General features: G+C 43.4%; 1 protein-coding gene across 2 annotated transcripts; it reads right to left on the bottom strand.

Annotated features, from left to right (window-relative positions):
• slc24a4b (solute carrier family 24 member 4b) lies at positions 1-24,614 on the bottom strand. 2 transcript variants are annotated; one of them, XM_088286168.1, is made up of 17 exons: positions 23,966-24,614; positions 19,985-20,095; positions 11,339-11,415; positions 9,347-9,421; positions 9,179-9,263; positions 8,999-9,102; positions 8,812-8,886; positions 8,699-8,724; positions 7,957-8,010; positions 5,655-5,746; positions 4,095-4,264; positions 3,875-4,016; positions 3,619-3,785; positions 3,404-3,518; positions 3,152-3,264; positions 2,992-3,057; positions 1-2,432 (listed from the first exon to the last, which is right to left on the bottom strand). In XM_088286168.1, the coding sequence occupies exons 1-17, from the start codon at positions 24,126-24,128 to the stop codon at positions 2,283-2,285; spliced, it is 1,785 nt and encodes a 594-aa protein (XP_088142294.1). In that variant the 5' UTR covers positions 24,129-24,614; the 3' UTR covers positions 1-2,282. The 2 variants fall into 2 exon arrangements, with proteins under 2 accessions (XP_088142294.1, XP_088142295.1); XM_088286169.1 differs by having other exon boundaries at positions 3,875-4,010.
• Between the last annotated feature and the right edge of the window lie 967 nt (positions 24,615-25,581).

Below are 25,581 nucleotides of genomic sequence, written 5' to 3'. Positions count from 1 at the left end.
TACAGGAACGATTTTACCATTTTATTTTATTTTCTTCACATTATTGCTTTACAGTAAAATGCATTGGTTGGATATGTCCAGTATAGCAAGACAATACATTCATATAAGTTATACAGTATATTTTTTTAATAGTAACTAACTTTACATTAAACAGACTTTTTTTTTTTGTTAATCATTAGTTATTGTTGACGACTCCCACATCACATTGAGCTCACAGTGCATCAGGTCGCATTCAATCAAAGAAATACACACGAGTCCTTCTCGTGTTCTCATCACCTTTCCACGGCGTGCGCGTGATAGTTTTATACACTTGGACTTCCATCCAGTCTGCATCAAACAATTCTTTTTTTCCCCCCCTCTTCTTCCTCCAGGAAAAAAAAAAGAAAAAGACGCTGACAAATGCAAGCTCCACAACAAATGAAGGAGGTCAAAATTCCAACCTGGCAACCAAGATAGGACTGTAAAGAGCAGCCTTAGGAAACAAAAAAGAAAAATGCACATCTAGACTCCAATAAGAGTCCAGTGGTGCTGCCAGACAAGAAGGTGTATCTACAGATGGGCCCTTTGTGGTCACCGCCAACAAGCATTGAAATGGACGAGCATCTTCAGGTTTGGGGCGGGGTCCAATATTAATTTTCTCCAAGTGCCCTCATCCAGGTCCTCGGAAAGTCCGAACAAGACAATCGATCCATCGTTTTGCCTCTTTGTGGAAACATAGCGTCCGTCCTTTGGCTCAGTTCGACAGCAATCACAAAAACAAAAAAATAAAGACAAAAAAAAAACGCACACCTGTGAGCTCACACATTTAGTACTAGACGGACAACATCATCATGGCGACCTGGCAGGGGCCTCGTGTCACGCACGCACACACAAGTCATGACATTGAGATTGCATATACAAGTGCCTGCCGCCACGTGTGGCACAGGAATATTAACCCCGCCCCCAGCCCACCCACCAGTTTTTGTCATAACTCAAGTTCGGCTCAATGCTTGCAATTTTGCAACAAATTGCAGTGTAGCTGCCGATTCTTTTACTTTAGTTTTTGTGTGTGTAAAACTGGACCTGGCCGTTGCCATGGAGATGCCTGATGGAGACAAACAGCCTTTACGCTGTGCTTGAGGGAGGAGGGGGAACACTGCATTTAACATCCCAGCATGCACTGCGGACAAGAGGCGGGTGTGCTCAACATGTTCACACACACACACGTACACACATTCGTATCACACGCGCACCAAAGGAAGCACTAGTTGATTCAGAATGAGAAGATGGTTGTTAAAGTGCAGTATCTACGTACAACTCACATCGACAAGATAGCCCCGCCCCCCACCCCCACCCCACCCGAGAGCTGTCCCTGATCATTGGTGGCTGTGGTTGGGCCCCCCAAACAGGCCAAGGGGGTGGTCTAGCATACAGAAAGTCGTGTAGTTCCTTTGTCTCAAAAGTCAATGGCAAAAAAAAAAAATAATTAAATAAATACATAAATCCATCACACTGATCTGAAGATGGTTTTCAAATCTCCATCCAGCACAGGAAGTAGTCCGCGTACAAAGTTGTTTGGAGTGACTTGCAACATGCTCTCCCTCTCTATCTTTCACAAAAGATGGAGGGATTTTTGAAAAAAAAAAAAAAAAAAATAACCACAAAAAGAAAAAGAAAAAAAATTGTATACAGTTCAATGTTGTGCAGTGCTGCATACGCATAACACCCCAAAAGTTCAACGCTTCCCCAAACAGTCCTGAAAAAGTTAGGTGAGAAAAGTTCGCAGGTGGTACAGTTTGTAGTTCTTTGTGTCAAGTTGGAAGCTGCAGGAGGGGAGCTGCCAAGGACAAGACCCTCGTCCAAGGGGGGGGGGGGCACAAAAAAAAAGTGTGTGCTTTTCTCTTTGGGTCCTGGAGTTTTGTCGTAAACCTTGTGAGGATCCTGTCAACATTAAATAGTGACAAAGTAGTGACGACTTGGGGGGCAGCATTAAATTCTGGAACCCCCCCCACCTCAGACAGCTAAAGGCATGCTAAACGGATGGACACAGTTGACAGGTGGACAGCAGAACTGCAGTAACAGGCAACGCTCCAAATGAGCATCAAGGACTGGCACCGTGTGAGCGAAAGATGCAGAACGACTCAAGTGTGCCACCTCGTGGACAAACTTGGGACTAAACAGACTGAAAGTGAAGAAAAGAGATAGGTCCAGTATTATTGAAGGGAACGGGTGAGACTTTGGGGCTGTGAGTTTTTTTTTTGTTTTGTTTTTTTTGGTGTGCTGCTGCTGCTGCGTGGCGACTTTTACTCCTCAAAGCACATGGGCAGGTTGACAAAAGTGAAGACGTTGTATTCGATCATGACCGAGATGCAGAGGAAGATGGCGTACAGGACCAGAACATAGATGCCCAGCTTCAGATCCAAACGCCACTTGTTCAGGTGAATGCCCAGAACCTGTTTGGGTTGCAAAGCAAACCAAGTCAGAAAAGCAGCACACACAAATTGACGATGTGGACAAATTCAACCTGCTTCAAAACCAAAAATCAGTACCAGAAAGATTAACGTCTAAAAGATGATTCTGTGTTTGGCGTCAGATGTGTGAAGTGTCAATTTTGTTCCAATGACACCAAATTGACAACCGAGTCATAATGTGATTTTAAAATAACAGCTTTAAAAGCATTTCTATGGCACACTGGCTTTTAACTGTCTCTGCCATTGCCATGGTAACGCCGGTGCATCATCATAAAAGAAGCAACCAGGACTACATTGTGGTGACAATGTTGCTGTGGACAGTATGTTACAAGTTTGCTTTTATTTTTAACTCATTCACGACCAACCAAGTAAAAAAAAAAAAAAAAAAAAGATCTTTGACGTCTTTAGCCGTCAATGGCAGTAAATGAGTTGATTGCCTTCAGATCCATCTTCCTAAAAAATTCAACACTTGGCCACCAACCCCACATTCCCAACCTTGCCATGGCTTCAGATTAGCCTAAAATCAATTCAACAAACTCACCGTGAGCGCCACGGATCCCAGCAGAAGCACCACTGAATACACAAGTCCTCGACTGTTGATCATCACCTGCAAAAGGCGGAACAATCTGTTCACTTTGGCGCGATTGTGTGAGTCAGCGAGTACGGTAAACGGGAATAACGAAGGAACGGGCAAGCATCACCTCGGATCCGTAGTCAACGCACATGGTTTGGACTGCCCAGGGCACGCCCAGGCCCACGAGGATGTCAAACACGTTGCTCCCGATCGTGTTGGACACGGCCATGTCGCCCAAACCTGAAATACGCAACACAAATTGGAAACAGGAACAACATATATCCATGGCAACAACATCCAATACACTTTTTTGATTGATGCTCAGCAACGGCAAACAGGGAAACGCATTATTAAAGTCGACGCAGAAGGACGAGGCGACCTTGGCGAGCCACGATGAGACTGGCGATGCAGTCGGGGACGCTGGTGCCAGCTGCCAGGAAGGTGATACCCATGATGACGTCGGGGATTCCCAGAGTGTAGCCAATGATAGTCACCTGCAAGGAGAACGCAACGTGTGGTGGCACATAAACCCCCAAATGGGCTCCTCTTTTTCGGAGGGGACACTTGAATCGGATACAGAGCGTCAAAACTTACCATCCAGACCATCAGGTAGGAGAAGATTGCGATCCAGACGGTGGAGAGGATAAACGAGAACATGAAGCATCTCTCCCAGCGTGGCTTGCCACAGTTCGGGACGGTGAAGAACAACAACAGGAGTAGAGGCCATGAGATCAGCCATTTCATTTTGTTGCCACAGCCCTCTGCAAAAAAAAAAAAAAAAAATAAGAAGAAGAATTTCATGGCATTCCGTTGGCGTCGTCGGTCATAAACGTGGCCGTCATCCGCGTACTAGGAATCCGAAACGGCGAGATGCCGCTTTCCTCCTCCTCCTCCGTGGGTTTGTCCTCCGGCACGTTCCCGTTCTCGATGTCCGTCTTTCCATCGATCACTTGCGTCTCCACGCCATTGGCCGCCTGGACCAACTTCTGGCGCTTTCAGAAAAGAGACACTAAATCCCGGGCACGCGGCGAAGCGTGCACGACGCGCACGCCGACAACCCTCATGTGTACCTCTGTGATGATGAGGCGGCTCGCCATGCGCAGGCGGGTCTTGGGTCCGAAGTGGCTGGTGACCATGACCCGCAAGCCCGCTTCGGGAAAGCGGAACTTGGACGGGCTGGCGTTCATGATCTCGTCCACCATCACCACGGAGCCGCGGCTGTAAGCCTTGGTGGGCTTTACTGGAGTCGAATTGTAAAGATGGAAGTCACCACCATACACAAACGTTTTTTTTTTTTTTTTTTTAAATTTTACCCTTGTTAGTGTAATTCAGATTTATGCATGCAAAAAAAAAAAAAAAAAACATTTCTAAAATTCATTACCACTTCAGCAGGGAGCACGCAGCAGAAAAGTAGTACGCGACACAAACATTTGGCACAACACTGTTGGCAACAAGCGAGAGCAAGTTTAGTAAGGCTAAACAGACAGGCGCTGGGTTAGCTCCATCGGTCAGTCAGAAAACACATTAGTGAAGAGCAAAGAGAAGTAGCTCAAAAGAAGGAGAAATGTTATTGAAGGGTTTTTTTGGGGGTTTTTTTTTCAGAGAAAGCAGCAGACAAGAGTGCAGTCCCATGACACGGAACTATATTACACAAAAAAAGTCAATTAGGAAAACCTCCTGACTCCAAAAAATGACAACCCATTGGGAATAATGCCAATTAAAATAACAAATTTCGCTGATCAAATGAGCCAAGCAATGCTGTATTATTCAAAATTCCCACACAAGTGTAAAAAGAAGTCAACCACTGTGTTTTTTCCATGCGGAAACTTGACTTCGAAATGTGCAACAAACGGAAGAATGCGTCAACGTCCCGCATTGCTTTTAACATTCTTAACTGGAATTAAAGTGTAATAAGAAGTGAACCAGCGCATATGAAGAGTAATATTTTGGACTCGCCATTAACAGACGACGCTTACGCCCGTGTACCTGGGAGGCGAGTCGCTTCACAAACGGCACACGATTGAGCTGTGGACCGGACGTTCCAATCTTGGACGCGTCGGATTTCGCCTCATTGCACAGAGTCGTGTGGATACCTCTAAAAAAGGATACCGCTCTCGTTTCCACACTTCATGCCTTCGGGCGGCATTCCAATTTGGTGGCTCCACGGCTCTTCACATGCACGAATTCAATAAAAGCTTAACTCATTCACTTCCAGCCAATTGAAAAAAAAAATATTTTTGACGTCTTTAGCCGTCAATGGCAGTCAATGAGTTAATAAAAAAAAAAAAACCGAGCCATGTGTTATTCACGGTATATTAACATTGGTTAATGTAATATAGCTCATCGGGATCACAGGACTGGAAGTTTGCCAATTGGAGAGAATTAAGCGCGCCCCCCCCAGCGGAGAGAATGAATCAGATGAGTTGAGCAGAACAGAAGGAACGATTAAACGATTAAATGCCACATGAGCGCAGAAGTTTTCCAAAGAAAGTCACATTTCCGCAATGGGGGGGGGGGGGGGGGGGGCAGACAGGCCGCTTTCCTGTTTCCCCCTCAGCCTGTCTGATTAACCTCACCTGTTGCCAGTAAGGGCATTGACGGGTCGTCATCCCAATAATAAGGCGCATTACCGTCCTCCATCTCACTGCTGGTCGCCGCGTTACCGTTGGCCACGTTCTTCTTGGAGCTTCCCATGAAGAACGCCTGCATGCTGGAGTTGAATCTGGAAGAGGAGACACGCACGTGGAGAGGTCAGTGGGCACACTGGGAAGAACTCATTTGCATCAACAGAGATCAAAGAGTTGTTTGAAATATATTAATGAGCGGGAAAAAAAAAATGTTTATTCTGATCTCATCCATAGCATGAGGCGACCTACTTTCCACAAAAATGCATTACAACGCACACAAAGCCTGAAATTGGCTTCACAATGTTCGGCCAAAAGATTTTTTTTTTTTTTTTCCTCCCTCCCAGTATGACAATTACAAAGCAACGTGAGAGCCATTAAACGTGAAGCGTCTGAGAGCACGGCAGTACAAAAGCTGCTCTGTTGTTGGTCCTCGCCGACTAAACGGAACAAAATGTCCTCCGAAAGGTTCCGAATGCAATCTTTTTTTTTGTATTTCGACACTTTCAAGGGGCATTCGGATTCATGAATGAAAAGACTTGAAATCATTCCCTATTCACTTGACAGTTTTTGGATTAATCATGCCCATCCCTAAATTAAAAAGAGTAACATTGCCTTCCTTAGCGCGGCATGAAAAGGCAAACGGCCGTTAAACTGTACCAAGGCGTGCACATGCGCATAAGGTGGCGCGCATAAAAAAAAATTTTAGTACCTCTGGCCGATCTGGAGTTTTTCTGATAGATCTGTTACTTTGGAAAATGGGAGCCTTTCATTGCCAAGCGCTGCACAATATGTAGATGAACATGGACGATTAAAACGCAATGTCTGAGTAGCTAAGATGTGTCAGAAATGTTCCAGGATTGGCGTCACTAACGATGCAGTATTGCAAATCGAAACTACAAAGAACGGGCTTTCTCCTTCAATGTGGGTCAGATGACCAAGCAGCACTTAAAAAAAAAAAAAAAGGCGACGGTCATCGCAGGATGCTCCTGCTCACAAAGCAGAGCATCTGACAGTTCCTGCTGAGAAAAACCCGCGTTCTCTTCGGGTGGAAGACGGTTGTGATGATGACGCCGTTGCGGAGAAGAATCATTCCAAAAGGTGCACGTGGGCGTGGCAGAGAAGGCTGGGAATGGGAATCCAATTACTTGGATTTGAAATGTATCTTTTGGGACACCTAAAACGTCTTGTGAACATGCTTTTAATCAACTCCAACACAAGTAGCCCCACCCAAAAAAAAAAAAAAAAAAAATGGGCTGCAAGCATTGCAGCAACTTAGCCAAATTTCATCAGAAATGCAAACGGTGTGAATTATTTATGCCGTTACAACACCCTTAGCAAGTAATTTTTTTTTTTTTTTTTTTTTTTAAATTGGCGTGCAGTGTTATAGCTTAGCTCGTTTGCGTGTGTGTAATCGTATTGAAACAAAACTGTTTAGTCTGAAAATTGCGCAGCAAGACATTTTTCTCTGGTTTGACTTATTTTTTCTCCCCCCTTTTCTGAGTGGCGCGGAAACACCTCGAAGCAACCTCCATTTTGACAGGAACAACCTCAAATGGCCAGTGGATATTTTAGGAAGGGCGAGGGGGGGGGGGGGGCAGGGAGGGGGGTGGGGGTGTTAATACATGACAGCAGCAGCATCCCCTTCAGCAAGTTGCGTCTTGCCTGCAGAACGAGGAAGGAGAGAGAGGAGTGATCCGGTTAAGCCGGTGCTCTTTAGGGCTGCACGGGGGGGCAGCAAGAGAGAGCGCGGGCTGCTGAGAGTGCAACACAGATTACCAGCTGCACCCAGACGGGCGCACACGCCATGACCATGACATGCTGCTTTGCGGTCATGCGCTGGGACCACACGTACACGCCGCTCAGCGTTCTCGAATTTGGAGGGGGGGGGGGGGGGACAAAAAATATTGGAAAGAGGGCACCACGATTTCTCTGATGAAGGGAAAACAAGCTAATTGGTACAAAATATGCACTTTTCTTATAACCATAATATACTGCAACCCGATGAAACAATTCCACATTACTTTTTTTTTTTTTTTAGGGATCAAGAAAATATTTTGCTCATTACGGCACTTTAGTTTGGCTTATTACGGCTGTGATCAGTGGCGCAAGGGACGGCATAAGGATCGTTTTTATTGGCCATTTAAGATAAGCGGCGTAGGCACCAAATGGAAGCAAATCCTCGTTAAAAAAACAAAAACAAAACGCACGACAATCGACAGCGGAGGTTGGCATATCATTTTCATGATAAATATATTGAACGCTGACAACTTGTAGTCAAAGCTTGAAATCTTTCTGACTGACTTACTTCATGACCAGAATGTATCCGGCATACATGACCACCAGGACTAAACTTTCCCACCTGGAAAAAAATACATGTATTTAACATGTTTAATAACATTCATTGCCATTTAGAAGAAGCATAATGCAGTCCGCGATAACTTTGCACTCGGGTTGTAAGGCTGACATTATTGGATGAAAAAAAGAAAAAAAAAAAAAGAAGACGGACTACAGCCTGGTCGCTAATCAACTGATTGGCTTTTACAAAGGGGAAGTGGAAGTGCAGAAATGCAACCATATCAAATAGCGCCCAAATTTGGAGATAAGATCGGGATAAAAAGACAAACTTTCTATATGAAGAAAAAAAAAAAAGGCTTGAGATATGAATATTTATCATCTTTTTGCCATCACATGAGGTAGCACGAGCTGTGAAGACTGCCGAGACCAGTTCTTTTGAAGAGGCAGGCTGAAATAAGTAATTAATAGATAATCAAATCTGGAGACACTGTGCTAACCTTTAACCACTTATTCAGTCTCAATCTTTCGCCTTATCAAAGCGCAAATATTTCAGGGGGGGGGGGGGGGTAAAGCTGAAATGAGCAATTAATAGATAAAAACGGGGAAATCCACAAATAAATATGCACAAATTGGGATTTTGGACCATGGGACCCTTGATATTTTTTCAGTGAAGAAGCTCTCACAATCACAAGAAGTTACTTCATAAGACGGCAAAGTGGCAAAAAAAAAAAAAAAAAAAGAATTTGACTCACCACACAATCTTCTCGTCGTAGATGAACTGGAACGTGTAAAGCGAGGGGAAGAAACAAAACAAAAAATTTTTTTATGTAACAATAACATATACATCATGATGAGCCCAACTTACTGCAATAAGAGCGATGACGGACAAGATGTAATAGAAGGAATCTCGAAAAACTGCCCACCAAGTCAGCACCACTACCTGTACCATACACAGAACGCACAATATTTCGGCATGTTTTTATTTACAATAAAGCCTCCAAACGAAAATGACATTAATATGTCTGTGAACACACACACACACACACACACACCTGTCCAGCAAAGATCCCGCAGACCCCGATGATGCAAAGAATGTTGAAGACAGCTGAGCCAACAATGGTCCCCACCCCCACGTCTCCGTGGGTGATGAAGACACCTGCACACAAGGAGGCGACCAATCAGAATCGCTCGTGACATCGACCATCTGTGCGCGCGCGCGCGTGCGTGTCTACCGATGACTGAGGCAAAAAGCTCGGGCGCGGAGCTGCCAGCTGCCATGAAGGTGGCGCCGGCGACGTCTTCACTAAGATGGAGTTTCTGCGATGGATAAGAGCACACGTGGTCACGTGACGCCAACACACCGGCAGCGTTCAAACGAAAATAAATGCCCCTCAAAGTACCTCACATATCTTCTCCAGTGACGTCACAAAATACTCATCGCACGTGATGGCGAGGGCCAGGAACATGTAGAGGGCCTGTGGAATTCAAATGAAGGACATTTCATTCAGAAAATTGGCCGTTTTTCGATCAAATGGCGCTGCTGTAGCTTGCCTCGCTGGCCCACAACAAGGTTGTTCTCTGATTGATTTGTCGTCATCTCCACACTAACATCGAAAAATGTCTCTCTTTGGTGAGTATTTAGACAGTATTGATATTTTCTATAATTGTGACGTGATAGTGGTGGTATTAATGAACAGCTGTCACATACTGTATCGATGCCCTTAAGGAAAGTGCGGTTTAAAAGCGTTTAATCCAAACTGCCGTTAAATTACAATTAATACAACCAACAGAGCAACCGATATAAAAAGTCAGCCCGAGGAATTTTGCTGAGGATCAGATTTTATTTAAACATTTTGTACTGTCCTTGGCGCAACCCAAAATGGCCCGACGTAAAAAAGCAACTGGCGTGAATGCAACTCTTGCCGCTTTCTTAAAAATAATTGCCAAGCAGATAGTCAGTTAAATTTCTAAAAGCTATTTATCATAAATGTGACTTTCACACAGTTGCTAGCATTTAAACAAAGCATTCCCTGTGGGAAAGCAGCATCCTCATGTTTACTACATGTCATTATTGCGAAATTAAAATCATGACAAATAACATTGAAATCCAAATCCCGCTCTGCAGAGTAAGGGCCCGAAGGGAGGGCTTTCGTGCACGTGCGCCCATGGGGGGCTTCGGTGGGGTGAGCAGGCGGCCTATTTCGGTCGCTGAGGTCTAATTTATAAATTATAGATCTGGTGTGAGAGGAGAGCCCGGCTTGTGCTGCAGTGCACTATGCTGTCCACAGGGGGCAGTGCAGGCACGGCAGAGCCCAGCTGAGCTGACAGCACACGTCAAGGTAAACTCAAGTTAGTTCAGTGGAGCCAAGCATGGCGCACTGCAGCTCTGTCTTCAAATGCATCTTTTAATCATGACGCACAGTTGAAGAGCATGACACAATGCATATCAATATTAAATAGCTTTCGGTTTTAGGGATTTGCAGTTTGAAGCGCAACCTGCACAACCGGCGCTTACGTTTGCTTTTTGGGTTTTGGCTGCGTTGAGGGGACATTACTCCTCCGCTGAAGCATGCATTAAAAGCGAGGGAGCAACAATATATTACACCTCCACTGGAGCTTAGAACACGCTTTTATTGCAGGCAATTATGAGGATATAAAGGAGGGCTAAAGATAAGATGCCTACACAGTCATGCAATTTCATAGAGCCCACTAATTCCAAATTAGTTTGCTTGGTGCACTTTTTTTTAGTCAGAAAATTATTTATTGTCAATAAATACAGTATCTTTGTCTATCTATGCCAGCGACGTATAGTAAAAGGCAAACCAATGCAACGGTCTTCGTCTAAATGGCACGAGACAATTAACTATGTTGCAATTCAAATGAAAATCCAGATGTTCACTATCCAAATATGATACGTGACAGGAGTTGGAAATCAAATGAAGTCACTCACTGACTCATCTTTATTTTCATCTTGGCCTGATCATCACGAGTCAAGCCAACGTTGACATCACCACTCACGGGTTGAGAATTACTTTAAATACTTAATGAATATTTAGGAGAACTTCATTTCCAACACGCCGGAAAATAAAATTAATATTTGATAGTGCTCGCTCACTCGCTACATTAGCTGTGGGCGTGATTTATGGCCTCCGTCAGTGGATTTGACTTTAGTGTGGCAAGTACTGGTTTGGTAAAATGATTACAACATGTTCATATTTTCAAGGAATTTCTTGAACAAGCCATTAAGAAAAAAAAAAAAAAAAAAAAAAGGAACAAAGCAAAACAGCATTTACAACTTGCTTTTCCTCATGAGCTTCACAAGTTTTTTTGTTTTTTTTTGCTATGATGTGATGCAGGTGCAAAAATGAAACTTCAAAAAGATTGTCTCTTACCGCCGCAATGTGCAGCAGAATGGCACCGCTCTTTCGCTCGTCGTTGGTGAAAAGGTCATCGGGGAACTCGTGTATTGCTGGGGAGAGAGAGGAAATGTCACGGTCAACACACGACAGCGAGGCACGTGTCCGCCGCCGCCGCCGCCGCCATCACCCTGCTCCTGCCTCTTCCTCCCTCGCCCACGCTGCTGCACCCCAAACCACTTGTATGACATTGAGATGGGTCAGCAGACCTCAGCACGTTGGACCACAATGACAGCCCATCAAGTCTTGGACAGATTATGTCATGAGGGTAAACTGTCTTTACTACCTAACTGGGAAATACTATCATGCCTAATTTAAAATCAAATAAATAAATAAATAAATTCATACAAAGTGATTTTGTAAAGGATGTCAAAGCGTTAAATCAACATTCTCAGCAAAATGTAAAAAGAAGCAAAGCACCGAAACAAGTCAAGAGTATGCTTGATAGTACATGCACGCCAATATGGATGCTGATCCATCTGAGCACACCAAGGATTGCATCACTCAGCTGGGCAAAATAACCGCATAATTCATTTATGTGCATTTCTACCCAAATGTGGAAAAGTCAAGGATAACTGCAGTTCAAGTTACTTTAAAAATAAAGTACAAAAAAATAAATAAATAAATAAAAAATCTTCAATACCTAAAGTTATTTATTAATTACATATTACAATTTGAAATTTTGGTAGATTTTTGCGGGCCACATAAAGTGATCAGCTGGGCTGAGGTGTGCCCCCCGAACCCGAGTTTGACACCTGTGTCCGAAATTGTTAAAAAAAAAAAAAGTGTGACGTGTAATAACTGAACAATGAAATACGGTGAACTTTTTTTGATTTGCTTTCATTCCAAATTGTACAACTTCAGGGACATTCTGAGGTCCCACCAATGTTTGTAATCATAACAAAAGCAGAGTATGCGAAAGAAATGGAAAAAAAAAAAAAAAAAAAGCTCCCAAAATGAGGTGCTCATCCATCATCTGCGCTCAATAGTTCACCTGGTGGCTGACAGAAGTAGGCTACGCTCTTCTGGGACACGAGCAGCATCTGTGAGGGGGGAAAAGGCCCGGCTGGACACACTCCACTTTTGTCAGTGACGCACACTCGCAAATACATGCATGCGCTAATGCCCCGGCAGCGACGTCACTTGGGGCGTCAATAAGCAAAAGCGAGCTCGTTTGATGTAAATTACATCTCGGTTTACCGTAGGGTCGGGTTGGATGAGTTGTGATTACGGCATAAAAATAAATAAAAGCACGTTTTGGGCCCTGGTCACATATGGACTCATGAAGTGGAACAGGGCTCACCTGAGACTTCACTCTGCATCTGTCCTCACCTCACCGTAATATTTATATATATTTATATATATATATATTTTTTTTTTTTTAACTTCGTGGTCATCTTTGACTATGTAGAAAATATAAAATTAAACTTTCATGCCTTAAATCCTTTGCGAAAATCTTTTAGGATACATTCCTAGTTCTTTTTTTTCCCTCTACATTTTAGAGAGCAAATTACATCATTTTAACACATTTGTGAACTAAATCTATGCATCGGTTAATAACCTATCTATATAGAGCATTTTAAAGTTGAGTTTAGTCAACTGTTAATTTCCATTTATTTTTGTGATTTAAAAAAATATACGGAACCATTGACGCACATGTCCGTCTTTTTCTAATACAAAGCCATTACACGGTATTTTAAAGTTGTGTAAAATATCTGTTAGGTAAAAAAAAAAAAAAAAAAAAAAAAACATTTATGCAACTGTACGTCCACTATTAGCTAAGACAACAACAATGTTTTAAGGTTGTGTAAAATATGTTAGATAAAAAAAATAAAAAAAAATTATGCAACTGCTCATTTACATCAGCCATTATTTCGACAAAAATAAATTCTTCGCGAGATAACAATTGTGACTTCACATGTTCACCGTTATCTAATATAAAACCGTTACACAGCTCATGTGCACGGTGACTAATCCAAGTTTATTTCAGTGGACGAGAAACACGCCGTCGAGAGGCTTCGGCTCATTTCATTCCAGGCAGGTTTAGATGCTGAATGAAGGGGAAATCCCAGCACAATCAATTTCACAATCTGGCAATGGCCCTCCAAAAAGGATCAACAAATCCTGACTGAGACTTGATCATCATGTCGTAAAACACTTCCCATATTTTTCCTGCAAACAAATACGTTGTGAATTTTCACCAACAGCAAGTGGCGGAATCAATAATTCAACAGTGCAGGCATACAGAATGTTCTTTACTTGCATGTCCAACCCCCTCCGAGTGCATCCAAATAGCGCGAGCTGACTGGCTATTTACAGTGTGCCCACCACAAAAGGTGTTATAAGGTCAGCGGTGGTCACCTCCCGGTCCTCCGTGACACCTGACCAGACAAGCGTGCGACTCGCGCTCGGACACAAACACGCCGCCGTTCGTTCCCGCTCAAGGGCGAGAGGACGGGGACGACTTAAGTGAGGCGTCTCAAATGAGGACTTTTTAAATAGGTCCGCGCCGACATGAGCGCGTTTGGACAGCAAAAGTCACTTTGCTAGGCAAAAATGAGTCATTCGAAGAATATAAATTCATATTGCAAAGTCAAGAGAGGAGATTGGTTGCGGTTGTAAAAACAGACAGACATCGGCTGGATTGTACTGGAATATTGTGTATCTAAAAAAAAATAAATAAATACCATATACATCATTTCCTGAGACTAACACCCCTGGATATAATACGATACGGACTAATTAATTCAGTACCAAGTACGCAATATTAAGTAATAGTTATAAGGAGTTGAAACATCCATAACAATGTCAGACAATTTATAATATACCGTAGTTTCCGGACTATAATCCGTTATTTTTTTCCTAGATTTTGAACCATGCGGCTAATATAACGGTGCAGCTTTTCGGTGGATTTTTCTTTCACCACTAGGGGCGCTCTATAGTTCAGAAGATATGGTATACAATATATTAGACATTAAATATATACGTACCATTAGACATGAAATATGAAAAAATAATTTCATCTAGGTGCTGTGAAATGTAAAAAAAAAAAAATAGTTTTCTACAGATCTTTGTATTGTACAGGAGGGACGAGTTTGGATCTTTTTTTTTTTTTGCAAAAAAAATTGTATATTTGCGGAAAATTGCCGAATGTTAATTTAATTACACCACATGGGGAAAGAGACTGCATCCAAATCATCCAATTTGCATGAACAGGAACAAAACGTATGTCCATATATATTATTACCGTTTTCTTCAAAATTCAGAAAACACGATTCATTTTAAGTGTAAATGCAAATAATTTTTGAAGAACCAAACACATCGGTGGTCATGATGCTTAATGGTTAAAGCAACGAAGAAGATCGGAAATTTAAGACCAGCATGAGGCCAGAAGGCCAAAAAAGAAACTAAAGTCCTCTTGCGAAGCTCAGCTACAAATCTAAAAATAAACCTCACATTCTCTGTTTGGGCTGCTTATGCAAGAAATCACTCACTTTTTTTTATTTTTTATTATTCGGCGCAATCCACCCATCACCCCCTCATCGGCTCCTTTTATCAGCTCATTAGAAGACCACACAGACAGCTCACAAGAAGTTTGAGGATTTTATGAAACATTTAAGTTCTTTAAAACGCCTTTTTTTTTTTCCATCCCCCTCAGACGAGGTTACTTAAGAATAGACTAATTGTTTTTATTTAGTCTAATAAATAGGACGCATGCGGCAACACGTCGCCACAGTTTCCAAATTGCATCAAAATGTCAAACTTTGCCCTTTTCAACAAATCCCATTACTCCTCATTGGCCATTTAGCGCAACGTAATGAGATCCGGCGCAAGAGTGGTCTCACTTTCTATTGAGTCTGTCACGAGATGTAGCCTGCAAGCAACGTTTGTTCTTATAAATGTACTTAGCCGTGCCGCATTTTGACGATTTTACTACAGAGGATTGCCGCAATACTACAAACGGCTCTCGGTGAGACGAAAAACAAAGCAAACCAGCCACTGGCACTCATTTGCTCAAAATCGTGTAATATAGCAGACACTGGAGGTGTTACGTAAGAGCGAGCTTGGCCTCTCATGATGCCTTCTCAACACTGCAGTCAAGTCTTGCGCCGTGTATTAAATGCAACTGCAGAAAGCGTGCAATGGCTCTGACAGTGCCTCGCTGTTACACCGGATAACCACACCAGAACGCAGCAACACTCTATGGCAGGGGTGGGCAAACATTTTGATTGGCGGCCCACAATGGGTTCTAAAATTTGACAGAGGGGCCGGACCAGGAGCAGATGGATGGAGTGTTTTGGTAACCTCACCTCATCGGAGATTTTTTTTTTAAATTATTATTATTTTATTTATTTATTTAAATAATTTTATTATATTAATTGAATTTAAAATGAAAAGTGATCAAAATCATATCTGTCTTTGAAAAACCACAGCATTTAGAAAATAAAACATTAACAAGGTTTATTCATTTCATTTTTTTTCAAGTTCGGCGGGCCGGATTAAAACGTTTAACGGGCCGCATGTGGCCCCCGGGCCGTAGTTTGCCCACGGCTACTATATAGTGTTATACTCAAGAGAATATAAGAGCGGAATAATGTCGATTTTTCTGGGTTATTATTGGCCAATTAGATAATGAGCTGCTGCTAGTGTGTATCAAAACGCGATCTCCGCGGTTTTGCTCTTGCGCGGTGGACTACAAAAGCATGCACGCATACACGCCATTATCCTCTTCCCTTGGCGGGTCAATACACAATCCACATGCTCATGTCACATGTGGAGCAGTGCTCACATGTTCATTTAAGCACTAAAATACACGCCATTCGGCACGGTCGCACGCGCATGCACATAGTTGAGCATCAAGTCCTGTTCGGTGGCGTTCATGTATGATCGGCGAAAGCGAGGTTTCCATTGTTGGACCAGAAGGTTCACTCTTGTGAAATGACATGTATTCAAACAACGCATTTTCAACACCGAAGCGCAAACATCCAGCGATTATGCCTTCCTCAAAAATGGACCGGCGTTTACTCGAGACTCACGCGACAACGAAAGCTCTCGCTATGGAACGGGAACATCAATAAAAAGGCACTTAAGATGAATGTCAAATCAGCAGCGGCGGCGGCGGCGGCGGCGGCACCTCGTGAGGCTTCCGCCAATAATGAAAAAGGAAAAGGAAGTCAAGTGTTATCTATGCGGCGCGCTTAAATGGAGCCTTGGTAGTTGCGCCCGCTCAGCACATAAACAGACGCCCACAGTGATCCGTCTCATCCTTATCAACTCCCATCCATTTACACCCAACGCTTCACCTCTCAAGGGGAAGCCCATTTTGTCAGCGCTGGTCCACTGTGGAATCAACACAGGTGATTACATGTTTGTTTGGATTCCGCCGGGATACGTTGAATTTATAGTGCTCGGGTGCTGCGGATGTCGCCCTCCTTCAGTAAAACACACCCATCGTAATGGAAAAGAAACAGGAAACAGGAAAAAAAAGTGCATCCTCATCATCAATTTGGATACATTTCTCTACTTTGAGGTTGTTTACTTCCTCCAAGAGGAAGTGTTGTTGCAAAAAAATATGCTCGAAGGTTACCAGTGGGGTACATTGATCACCTGCAATCCACATTTCAGTGCTCACAAATTGAGGACGTGCGAGAGCATCACGTCGTATGATATCACAGTGTTGTATATTTAGGTGAGCGTTTTTATCCAATCAGAATTCAGCTAGCTTGTGTTACCAGGCAGATTTCACAAGCAGGTACGATTCGTCCGAGGCCTTCAGAATGAACCGTGTGGGTTTTTGCGCAGTGTGAGTGAACGGGTAGATTCGATGGACAGTTGCGATAGCCAATCAGATCGCGAGTTGGTGACATTTAGACTTTCGCAGGAAATATTTGCAACATGTGCAATGCAAGTATCATTCTGTGCAATTTTTTATTTTTTTTTAAGTTACGTGATTGAGTAAGCAATATATATATATATATATATATATATTTATTATTATTTTTTTTAAACCTATTTGCATTGAAAGGAAGCTCTCCAATCTCGTTGAACACGGAGTATAATGACAATAAAGGGTATTCTGATTCAGATTCTTGATATAATGTGTAACATGCAAAGAGCCATTTCGCATCAAAAACTGTGATAAGTTGATTTTTGCTGCTTGTTGATAGCATTTACCGTGCCCAAACGCAGCGGTCACATTTCTTAGAAGGGTACAAATCAATTTGGGAACCCTTGTATCTGCCAAAAAAAAAAAAAAAAAAAAAGGGGAACTGTAGAGATTGTTCGTAATACTTCCAAGTCAACTGGCAGAAAGTCTGAAAATGGGCGAATATGCCATTAATTGGATACCTCACACAAAAGTGGCTTTAAAAACGGTTCATCCATTGCATCCATATAAAAACAAACGAAAATGGGCCACAAAAAGGGATGTGAAGAGGCATGACTTGTTGGCGGGAATGATGAAATGCAGGAACAATCAGAGCGAATCATGTGCTCCACAACTGGTCAGACCAAACCAATCGGTTTTGCAACAAAGCAATGCGTGAGTCCGTGACAGGATTATTTCCGAGATGATACGAGTCATATGACTGACTCATGCTGACAAAGCAAAGCGGTGCGCGGGAGGGAGGGGGGGGAGGGGGGCTGTGGCTTGTTTAAAAAGGTTTTCCAAGTTAACGAGGGGATGCGGATTGCCGAGTTCGGTCTGGTGCACCGCGGGACTTTTTTTTTTTGTAAAAGAGGGAGGGACGATCAAAATGGTAATCTTTAAGGATTACGTTTCTGTTGAAGAAAACTTCCAGGATTTTAATCCAGTCATTCGTTCATTCAGTTGGCCGCGACGACAAAGAAAAGTCACATGCTGAACCGTTTTATTAAAAAGTTGTAAAAACTGGCTTGGGATGCATTTAATAGTTTGCGACAACACTGCTGATTTGAAGAATTCCATAGTGGGAGCAGAAATGAAATAATAGCCTGTTAGGCCCCGCTGGGCATCTTGTGACACTTTAAATGACATCCAAATTGCCTGCGTCCTGCTGTCCTCCACAACGTATGATACACAAACAAAACAAATCCTAAAATTGACATGCACCCCATTTGGTTAAATAATTACATGTTGTTGCTCGAAAAGACCCTTTAGATGATTAAGTCTGGAAGAACCGCCACAGGCCGCAATGAATCACTGTGACGTCTTTCCAAAATAGAACGTTCGCTGCCGCACACACACACAAAACTTGTCGCGTGACTTTGGTTAAGACAAAAAGAGTGCATTTTCTTTGTCCGATCCAATAAATGGTTATAAATCCGAAGGCATGCTGTTGTAATTCCGTCAATATGAGACTTAATAGCCTTTTAGTGCTCATTGCGTTGCGTCACAACACGAGTGAAACCGAGCCAAAGATTTGGGGCAATCGTTACAAAAAATGGCTAAAACGACCTTGACGGTGGTGAATTGTACAACTAGATTTTGAATAAGATTCATCAGCACATGCACAGGACGTATTAAACGCCGTCATCGACAAAGCAGCTCGGAAGGGAAGGGCATTTCCGACAGAATCAGCCATTTGGCAATTTTATGCCCAACGCACTTGTTGGCAGGGTATAAAATTGTGAATGATGTGGAGCAGGGGTGTGCAAACTTTTTGATTGGCGGGCCTCAATGGGTTCTAAAAATTGACCGAGGGGCCGGACCAGGAAAAGATGGATGGAGTGTTTGGGTAACTCCCCTCATCGGAGAAAAAAAAAAAACATTTAATTTTAAATGAAAATGAACAAAAGCATTAAAACAATATATATGCAGAAAATAAAACATGAACAAGATTTATTCATTGCATTTTTTTTCCAAGTTTGGCGGGCCGGATTAAAACATTTAACGGGCCGCGTGGGGCCCCCGGGCCGTACTTTGCCCACGCCTGATCTGGAGGCTTACAGTGGCAGAGAGGCGGGGCGCACTCTGGACAAGTAGCCAATCACTGGACATAGCCAAACAAGCATTCATGCATGTTTTGGAATGTGGGAGGAGCTAAAGTAACTTTTCAGATCAATTGTCCTCGTCGGTACTTTTGAGTAGTCCATTTGACTCACTATAAGGCGCATTTTAAATCATTTTTAAAAAATTGCGCCTTACAATCGGGTGCGCCTTTTGTGTTCATGTCCAATGGAAGTGGAAAGAAGTTTGCTTTACTGACTCCATTTTCACCAGTCTTATGGAGTCACATGACTGCCGCCGCACACAGCAGCTCAGTTCTCAAAGTGACGCGTTTCGGTGGAACAGATAAGATCCAGCTCACCTTTGAGTGAGGACGGAAAAAGACGAAAAAAAATTAGCCAATTGCTATGTCGGAAGTTTCCAAAGCAGCAATTACAGATTGTATTTTCTTTCCATTAAAGATCTCATTTGGATATACAATAACACCTCATCTCAATTTGCGCCACGTCCGACACTTTCTAGCAATTCAGAGGCGACAAAATGAGCTCTAAACATGCATTACAGACTATTTGGCTTTCATAAACATCGCTGCCAGTGATCAGGTGGCGCCATTAGTTTCCTTTTGATGAAAAAAAAGAAAGGAGCCTAAAAACGAGGCCGAGCGCTTCAAAAACTAACAGCGTTGGCTAGCTTACCTGGTGCCGAACAGTTCTTGGGCTCCGTTTCATTTTCGACCGCCGCTGACGCCATTAGCCGCCTCCCCCAGTGCGCCAGGTCGGGACGGTCCTCCATTATCATGCCGTGGCCTGCGGAGAAAACATCAAAAGAGATTTCCGATTGTGAGACGCTTTGAAGACCGACAACCAATTGCGAACAGGCCTGAGCTGAGAGTGAACATTCAAATAGTTTTGAGTTTTGAGGGATCTCGCTAATTGACGTGGATGGCTGTCATTTTTAATCCCCTAAAATGTGTCTTGTGTGAATCTCCAACTTTTTTTTTTTTTTTTTTCGAAGCCGTTGCACACTTTATCTCCGCTCTTAAGCCTCTGTAACGAGGACAAGCACTGCGGTTCTAAATATCTTATGTAAAAATCATACCAGCCAGCCCGGATGATTTTTTTTATTTATTTATTTATTTTTATCATTTGTTGCCGCACAAATGACACAAGGCCTCGGGCGAGATGAGAAAACGGTTTTGCTGTGTGCAAAATGATGAGTCAATCAGGGGTGACGCGAGGGCCTAATTATTGCCGCGCAAGAGGCATGCAAGCCGGCCAACCAGTCGGCCCGACTTCTGCTTGTGAGGTCACGCAGATTCTGCTCGTCAAAGGCCACTCACATGACGCGCTTGTAATCGGCGCTTTTACCATGCGAAGGACACCGTGATGAAATTAAGTTTAAAAAATGACATTTAAATTGAAATTAAAGTGAACCTGTAGTGCAAATATCGAGACAGTTTTGACGCTTTACCATCATATTCCCTGACCAGAGTTGATTTTACTTTGCAACAAACCTACGTTATTTTTAACAAATAAAAAAAAAATATTGTTGAACAACAGCTTTTATCCTAATACTAGTGTGACATTTGTGAGACTCGAGTGCATTTGATGCTCTTCTCACATCATGCGTGGCGCTTCGCTTTGACAACGAAACGAACCGCAGTCGGCCGCGGCGGCATCGCCTACACGTGAAGCACAACATTGACAAGAAGGAGGCCGAGTGGGTGCCGGCATGTTGGCGAGGACATCCTCCAGCTCTGTTCAATCAAACCCAGCAGGACGAGGCGCACCGAGGACAAACATGCGGCCATCGATGTCGCTGCAAACACGTTCGACTTCAGTCGTCCGACAACAACTAAAAGACACAAACGCGCAAATTGCGAAAGTCCTGACTTGATTCATAAAAAGTCTTGTCCATCACATATCCATCAGACACACACATCCACTTCAGGATCAGCATTCAAGGCGGCATATCACGCCTCCGCCCACTTTCTGCCTTCATATGACCCAAGAGAAGGGCATCAAATCCCGTCCATCTGGATCTTTCTGAAAATAAATCAGACGGGGGCACGCAGGTTTTTCCGACGATGTGACACAGTCTTGTTTGCCCCCCACACTCCACCCCAAATAGCCTCCGCCCCTTCCTCGGGAAGAGCTATTCAATTAGATCGATGTGATTATGGCCAGTCTCATGGGTTCGGCGGTGATTTCTGATGCTCTCACATTGGACAGTTGTCATGTAACTGCAGACGAACATTTCACGAGGGTGGGTTCTTTAAAAGAATGTCGGCATAGGTCAGGCATACTCGATTAAGACGAGCCATTTGGGGGGGGGGGGGCTCTCTCTCTCTCTCTCTCTCTCTCTCTCTCTCTCTCTCTCTCTCTCTCTCTCTCTCTCTCTCTCTCTCTCTCTCTCTCTCTCTCTCTCTCTCTCTCTCTCTCTCTCTCTCTCTCTCTCTCTCTCTCTCTCTCTCTCACACACTCTCTCACACACTCTCTCACACACACTCTCACTCTCACACCCTCTCTCGCTCTCTCTCATCTCACAACAAGCTAAATGTCAGAAAAACAACGAATTTCCATGTAGAAATTAAAATCAGCATGAGTTATAGTTATGAGAAAGCAACCACCTGCTCAAAACATTCCAGTCGCCAATTACTGTCGTCCACACTCAGTTCATTAAAACGGGTCGACGTTCCTCGAGTGTCGTTTGTAACCTTTAAGAGGACAGCAACTGAATTTAAAGCACTCATTATGAAAAAAAAATGCCGTCAAAGACGACAAAATGTCAAAATGTTGACCTAAAGTACCAATTCAGGGTTTGTAATACGCAAAAAGCAATTCCTAATGCAAATTCACACGTGTACAATACTGCTCAACAAATTTCATGTAGGAGGCTTGGAGCTTGTAGTTTAAGTCAAAGTGATGTGCTCCCGTGTGCAGGTGGTTGAAATGTTGATCGAGTGAGGGTTGCCATTTTAGTGGTGTCATCTCGAGGTTGCCCCCCAGCTGAGAGCGAGCTAGCTAAACAGAAAACCAGCGAGAGTCTGACGAGCAGGCGATGCTCGTTACAGGGCTGACAAAAGCAGGGTGGTAAACCTCTCAAGATGATACAGAGAAAGGAACAAAATGGTCTTTTAGAGGACAGGTTTTAGGTGATTTTGCCTTTAGAAAACGCCACTGAAAAAATTGTTTTGGTCAACTTTGTGCTTGGGTCCAGTGTTGCCACAGTTAGCTTGAAAAAGTAACTTAGTTACTTTACTGATTACTTGATTTTAAAAGTAATAGCGATGAGTGACAATTTGTCGCTTTTAGCTGACGGCAGACAATTTGCCAACTCGGTTTTGTTACGAAGGAATACATTAAAGTCACAGAACAGACATTTTAATCAGACTACTACTTTTTTTTTTAAGAATCAGTTTGTTCACAGTTACGTGAGTTTAGATTTTTAGTAACCCACATAAAAGGAGTTTCATTTAGACAGTTGTAGTCATTTGGCACTGTTTTTTTTTTTTCAATCATATCTAGCCTGTTTATTTAAACTATTTGGATGCCTCCAACCCCTACGCCATGTGTAAGGATGGGGTCCAATGTGTATGCATTTAAAAAAAAAAAAAAAAAAAGAATGTACCTTTAGATCCCTAACTCCAAAAAGTATAATTGCTTTTTTTTCAGGTTAGAAAGCAACAACATTTTTCTAGAAACACCTTCACTAATGTGCTTTGGCAGCTGCACAAAAATGAAATCCATTTACACTATTTTAGGACGTGTTGTTCAGTCAACTGGTTATATTTGCAAAAAAAAAAACGTGACCTCATAAATAAGTGAGGGTTGACAATACAACATCAAAAATTATATTTTTGACATTTTTTTCCCTCAAAATTCAGGTCACATCTAGCAATGGCAGTATTGATGACCCACATTGACACCCCCTCTACAGTCATATTGCCCACAAGATACCGTCAATTCATCTTATTTTAGTGGGATATTTCACCAAAATTCCAAGGTTGCTGGTTGGATTACATAACGGCTGTGATGCTGCGTTTGGAATGCTCTGCATGTCAGTGTTTGCAAAAGCCTAAAGGGAAGACTTTTGACATGAGGAGGGGGGTGGGTCATGTTTGGAGAGTGAGGGGTGCGTGGGACATCACACGCACCACACATGACTGCTCATCTCAATTACACAGCAAAAAAAAAAAAACACTCCCTATAACCATGCAAGTGTGTGTGTGCGCGTGTGTGTGTGTGTGGTGGTGGGGTGGGGGGCATGCTGACCATGATGCGCAGCTACAGTGGATCGTGCTGCAAAACCCGACAAATCAAACAGATTCCCGGTCCCGTTGTGTGTGCATGTAAAGCAGGAGGCGTGCGTGCGCCGTGATTACGCGCCTGTGCCTCCTCTCCAAATTAAAAATGTGCAGCTGCCACGGCGCGCACACTGCGGCAATACGGAGCGACATCGTAAAAGGCTACCTCGGTGTGCAGTTAAATAATTACGTCGACATGTAATAGTCGGGTGCATTTAGTTGGAACGGCATCAAGGATATGCAGGGGAATGCACCGATGTTGCATTCACGTGCCCTTGGTATCGCCGCTCGATCACATAGTTGTGGTGCGGGATTATAATGCAGATATCGTTTGTGTCGACGTGCGTGTGCGTGACGTCCACGCACTCACCTGTTTTGGTCAACAGCGCCGACATGGTCCACGCCACTAAGAGGGCACTGCAGATGAAGCACACCTGTACAAACAGCATCTCCCTCCTTTTGCGAACTTTAAACATCTTCGCCATGATGCTCTTCTTCTTCTTAGGCGCCTTCACGGTGTCGTCCCGCTCCATGTCTGCTTCCTCCTCCCTTCGGCCACTTTTATTTCCCTAATTTATTTATGTTTTCTTGATCGCCGTCCTTGAAATTAGCCGAATAAAGCGCCCCCCCCCCCTTTTTTTTTTTTTTTTTAAATCACAAGGAACACAGCTGAGACGAGGTCCTCATTTCAGTAGGACTACCATTCAATTCGGCGATTGGCGAAAAAAAAGCAAGCAGGCTCCCACTCCGGCGTGCATGTTGTCCCGTGGAGAGGAGTGGAGTGACGAGGGGGGAAGGTTAAACAAAAAACAACATTAAAAAAAAAAAACGTCGTCCTCTCTCCTCCTTGTTGTAGTTTGGCGTTTTTGCCTCCAAAGGCGCCAACGTCCCGTCATCAACGGAGGCTCGCTCAGCTGCGTGGGGAGCGAGTCCACGCACCTGCGCCTGATGCTCTGTGCGTGAGCGTGCGTGCATGAGCGTGCGCGGAGGTTAATTGTCACATTCAGGCAGCAGTCGTGCCCGTGCAGCAGAGTAAAACTCCTCCCTCCCTCCACATGGATTCCTCCCCATAGCACTGCCCTCCTCCTACCCAGCCGACCTTCACCCTCCCGCCCCCCGCCCCCATCTCAACGAGACAGTGGGCTCCTCCATCGTCCACTATTGCCACCAACTCGTCTATCAGCTGTCACGTTATTTAGCACCCAGTGTTCAAAGCAAGGATTTTGAGCTCTCAATTGTGCCATTTTTGCAAATATGCAGCAAATTATTCAAATGCTGTATTAGTAGTTGGAAATAAAAAAAAATAACTGACTGGAAGCTTTACAAATGCAAATAAACTGCATACATCAGTGGTTTTCAAACTTTTTAATCCAAGTACAGTACCGGGGATCAAGTAATTTGCTGAGAAAAACTATTTCTGGGGGGAAAAAAGAACATGAATATCATCGTTAGTGGAATCCCTCCAGAAATCTCCAGACACACAATTGTTTCCTCCAAGGTAAGCAATGTCTTTGTAGGTCTGCGTGAACGGGACTCAATAATGGACTCAATGTTCAATACTGTGTTATGAAACCAAAGCCAATAATTCCCAGGTCCTGAGTTCATCTACCAGTAACTAATAAATGGCCTTCAAGTCACCTGCCAAGCGCATTTTTGATATCAGGCTCAATAAGTGAGGTCAGAGATCCTCAGCCAACCACCAGACGGTAATTTCTTCCTCCAGTGGCGTAGCACGAGTTGCCAGTGCCCTGGGCAATGAAAGTATTACGCCCCCTCCTCAATCTATGGACGAGCAATCAATAAGACCCTTGCTACCGACACCGAAGGACAGGTTGCAATAACTCAAAAGAAACGTGAGGCAGCAATGGTGCAGAAATAGTGTTTTTTAATGCAGATTGAAGATTTTAGGATGGAGATTAGGCACACGGTTTGTGGCATTGGAAAGATCTGGTGGATTCAGATTTTCAAATGTGAGGAGTATGGAAA

Source organism: Idiotropiscis lumnitzeri, chromosome 21 (genome assembly GCF_059441095.1).
Source record: "Idiotropiscis lumnitzeri isolate Australia: NSW breed Sydney's pygmy pipehorse chromosome 21, RoL_Ilum_1.0, whole genome shotgun sequence".
Classification (NCBI taxonomy): Eukaryota; Metazoa; Chordata; class Actinopteri; order Syngnathiformes; family Syngnathidae; genus Idiotropiscis; species Idiotropiscis lumnitzeri.
The sequence above is the reverse complement of the archived record's forward strand: the minus strand, read 5'-3'. Positions and strand labels throughout refer to the sequence as shown.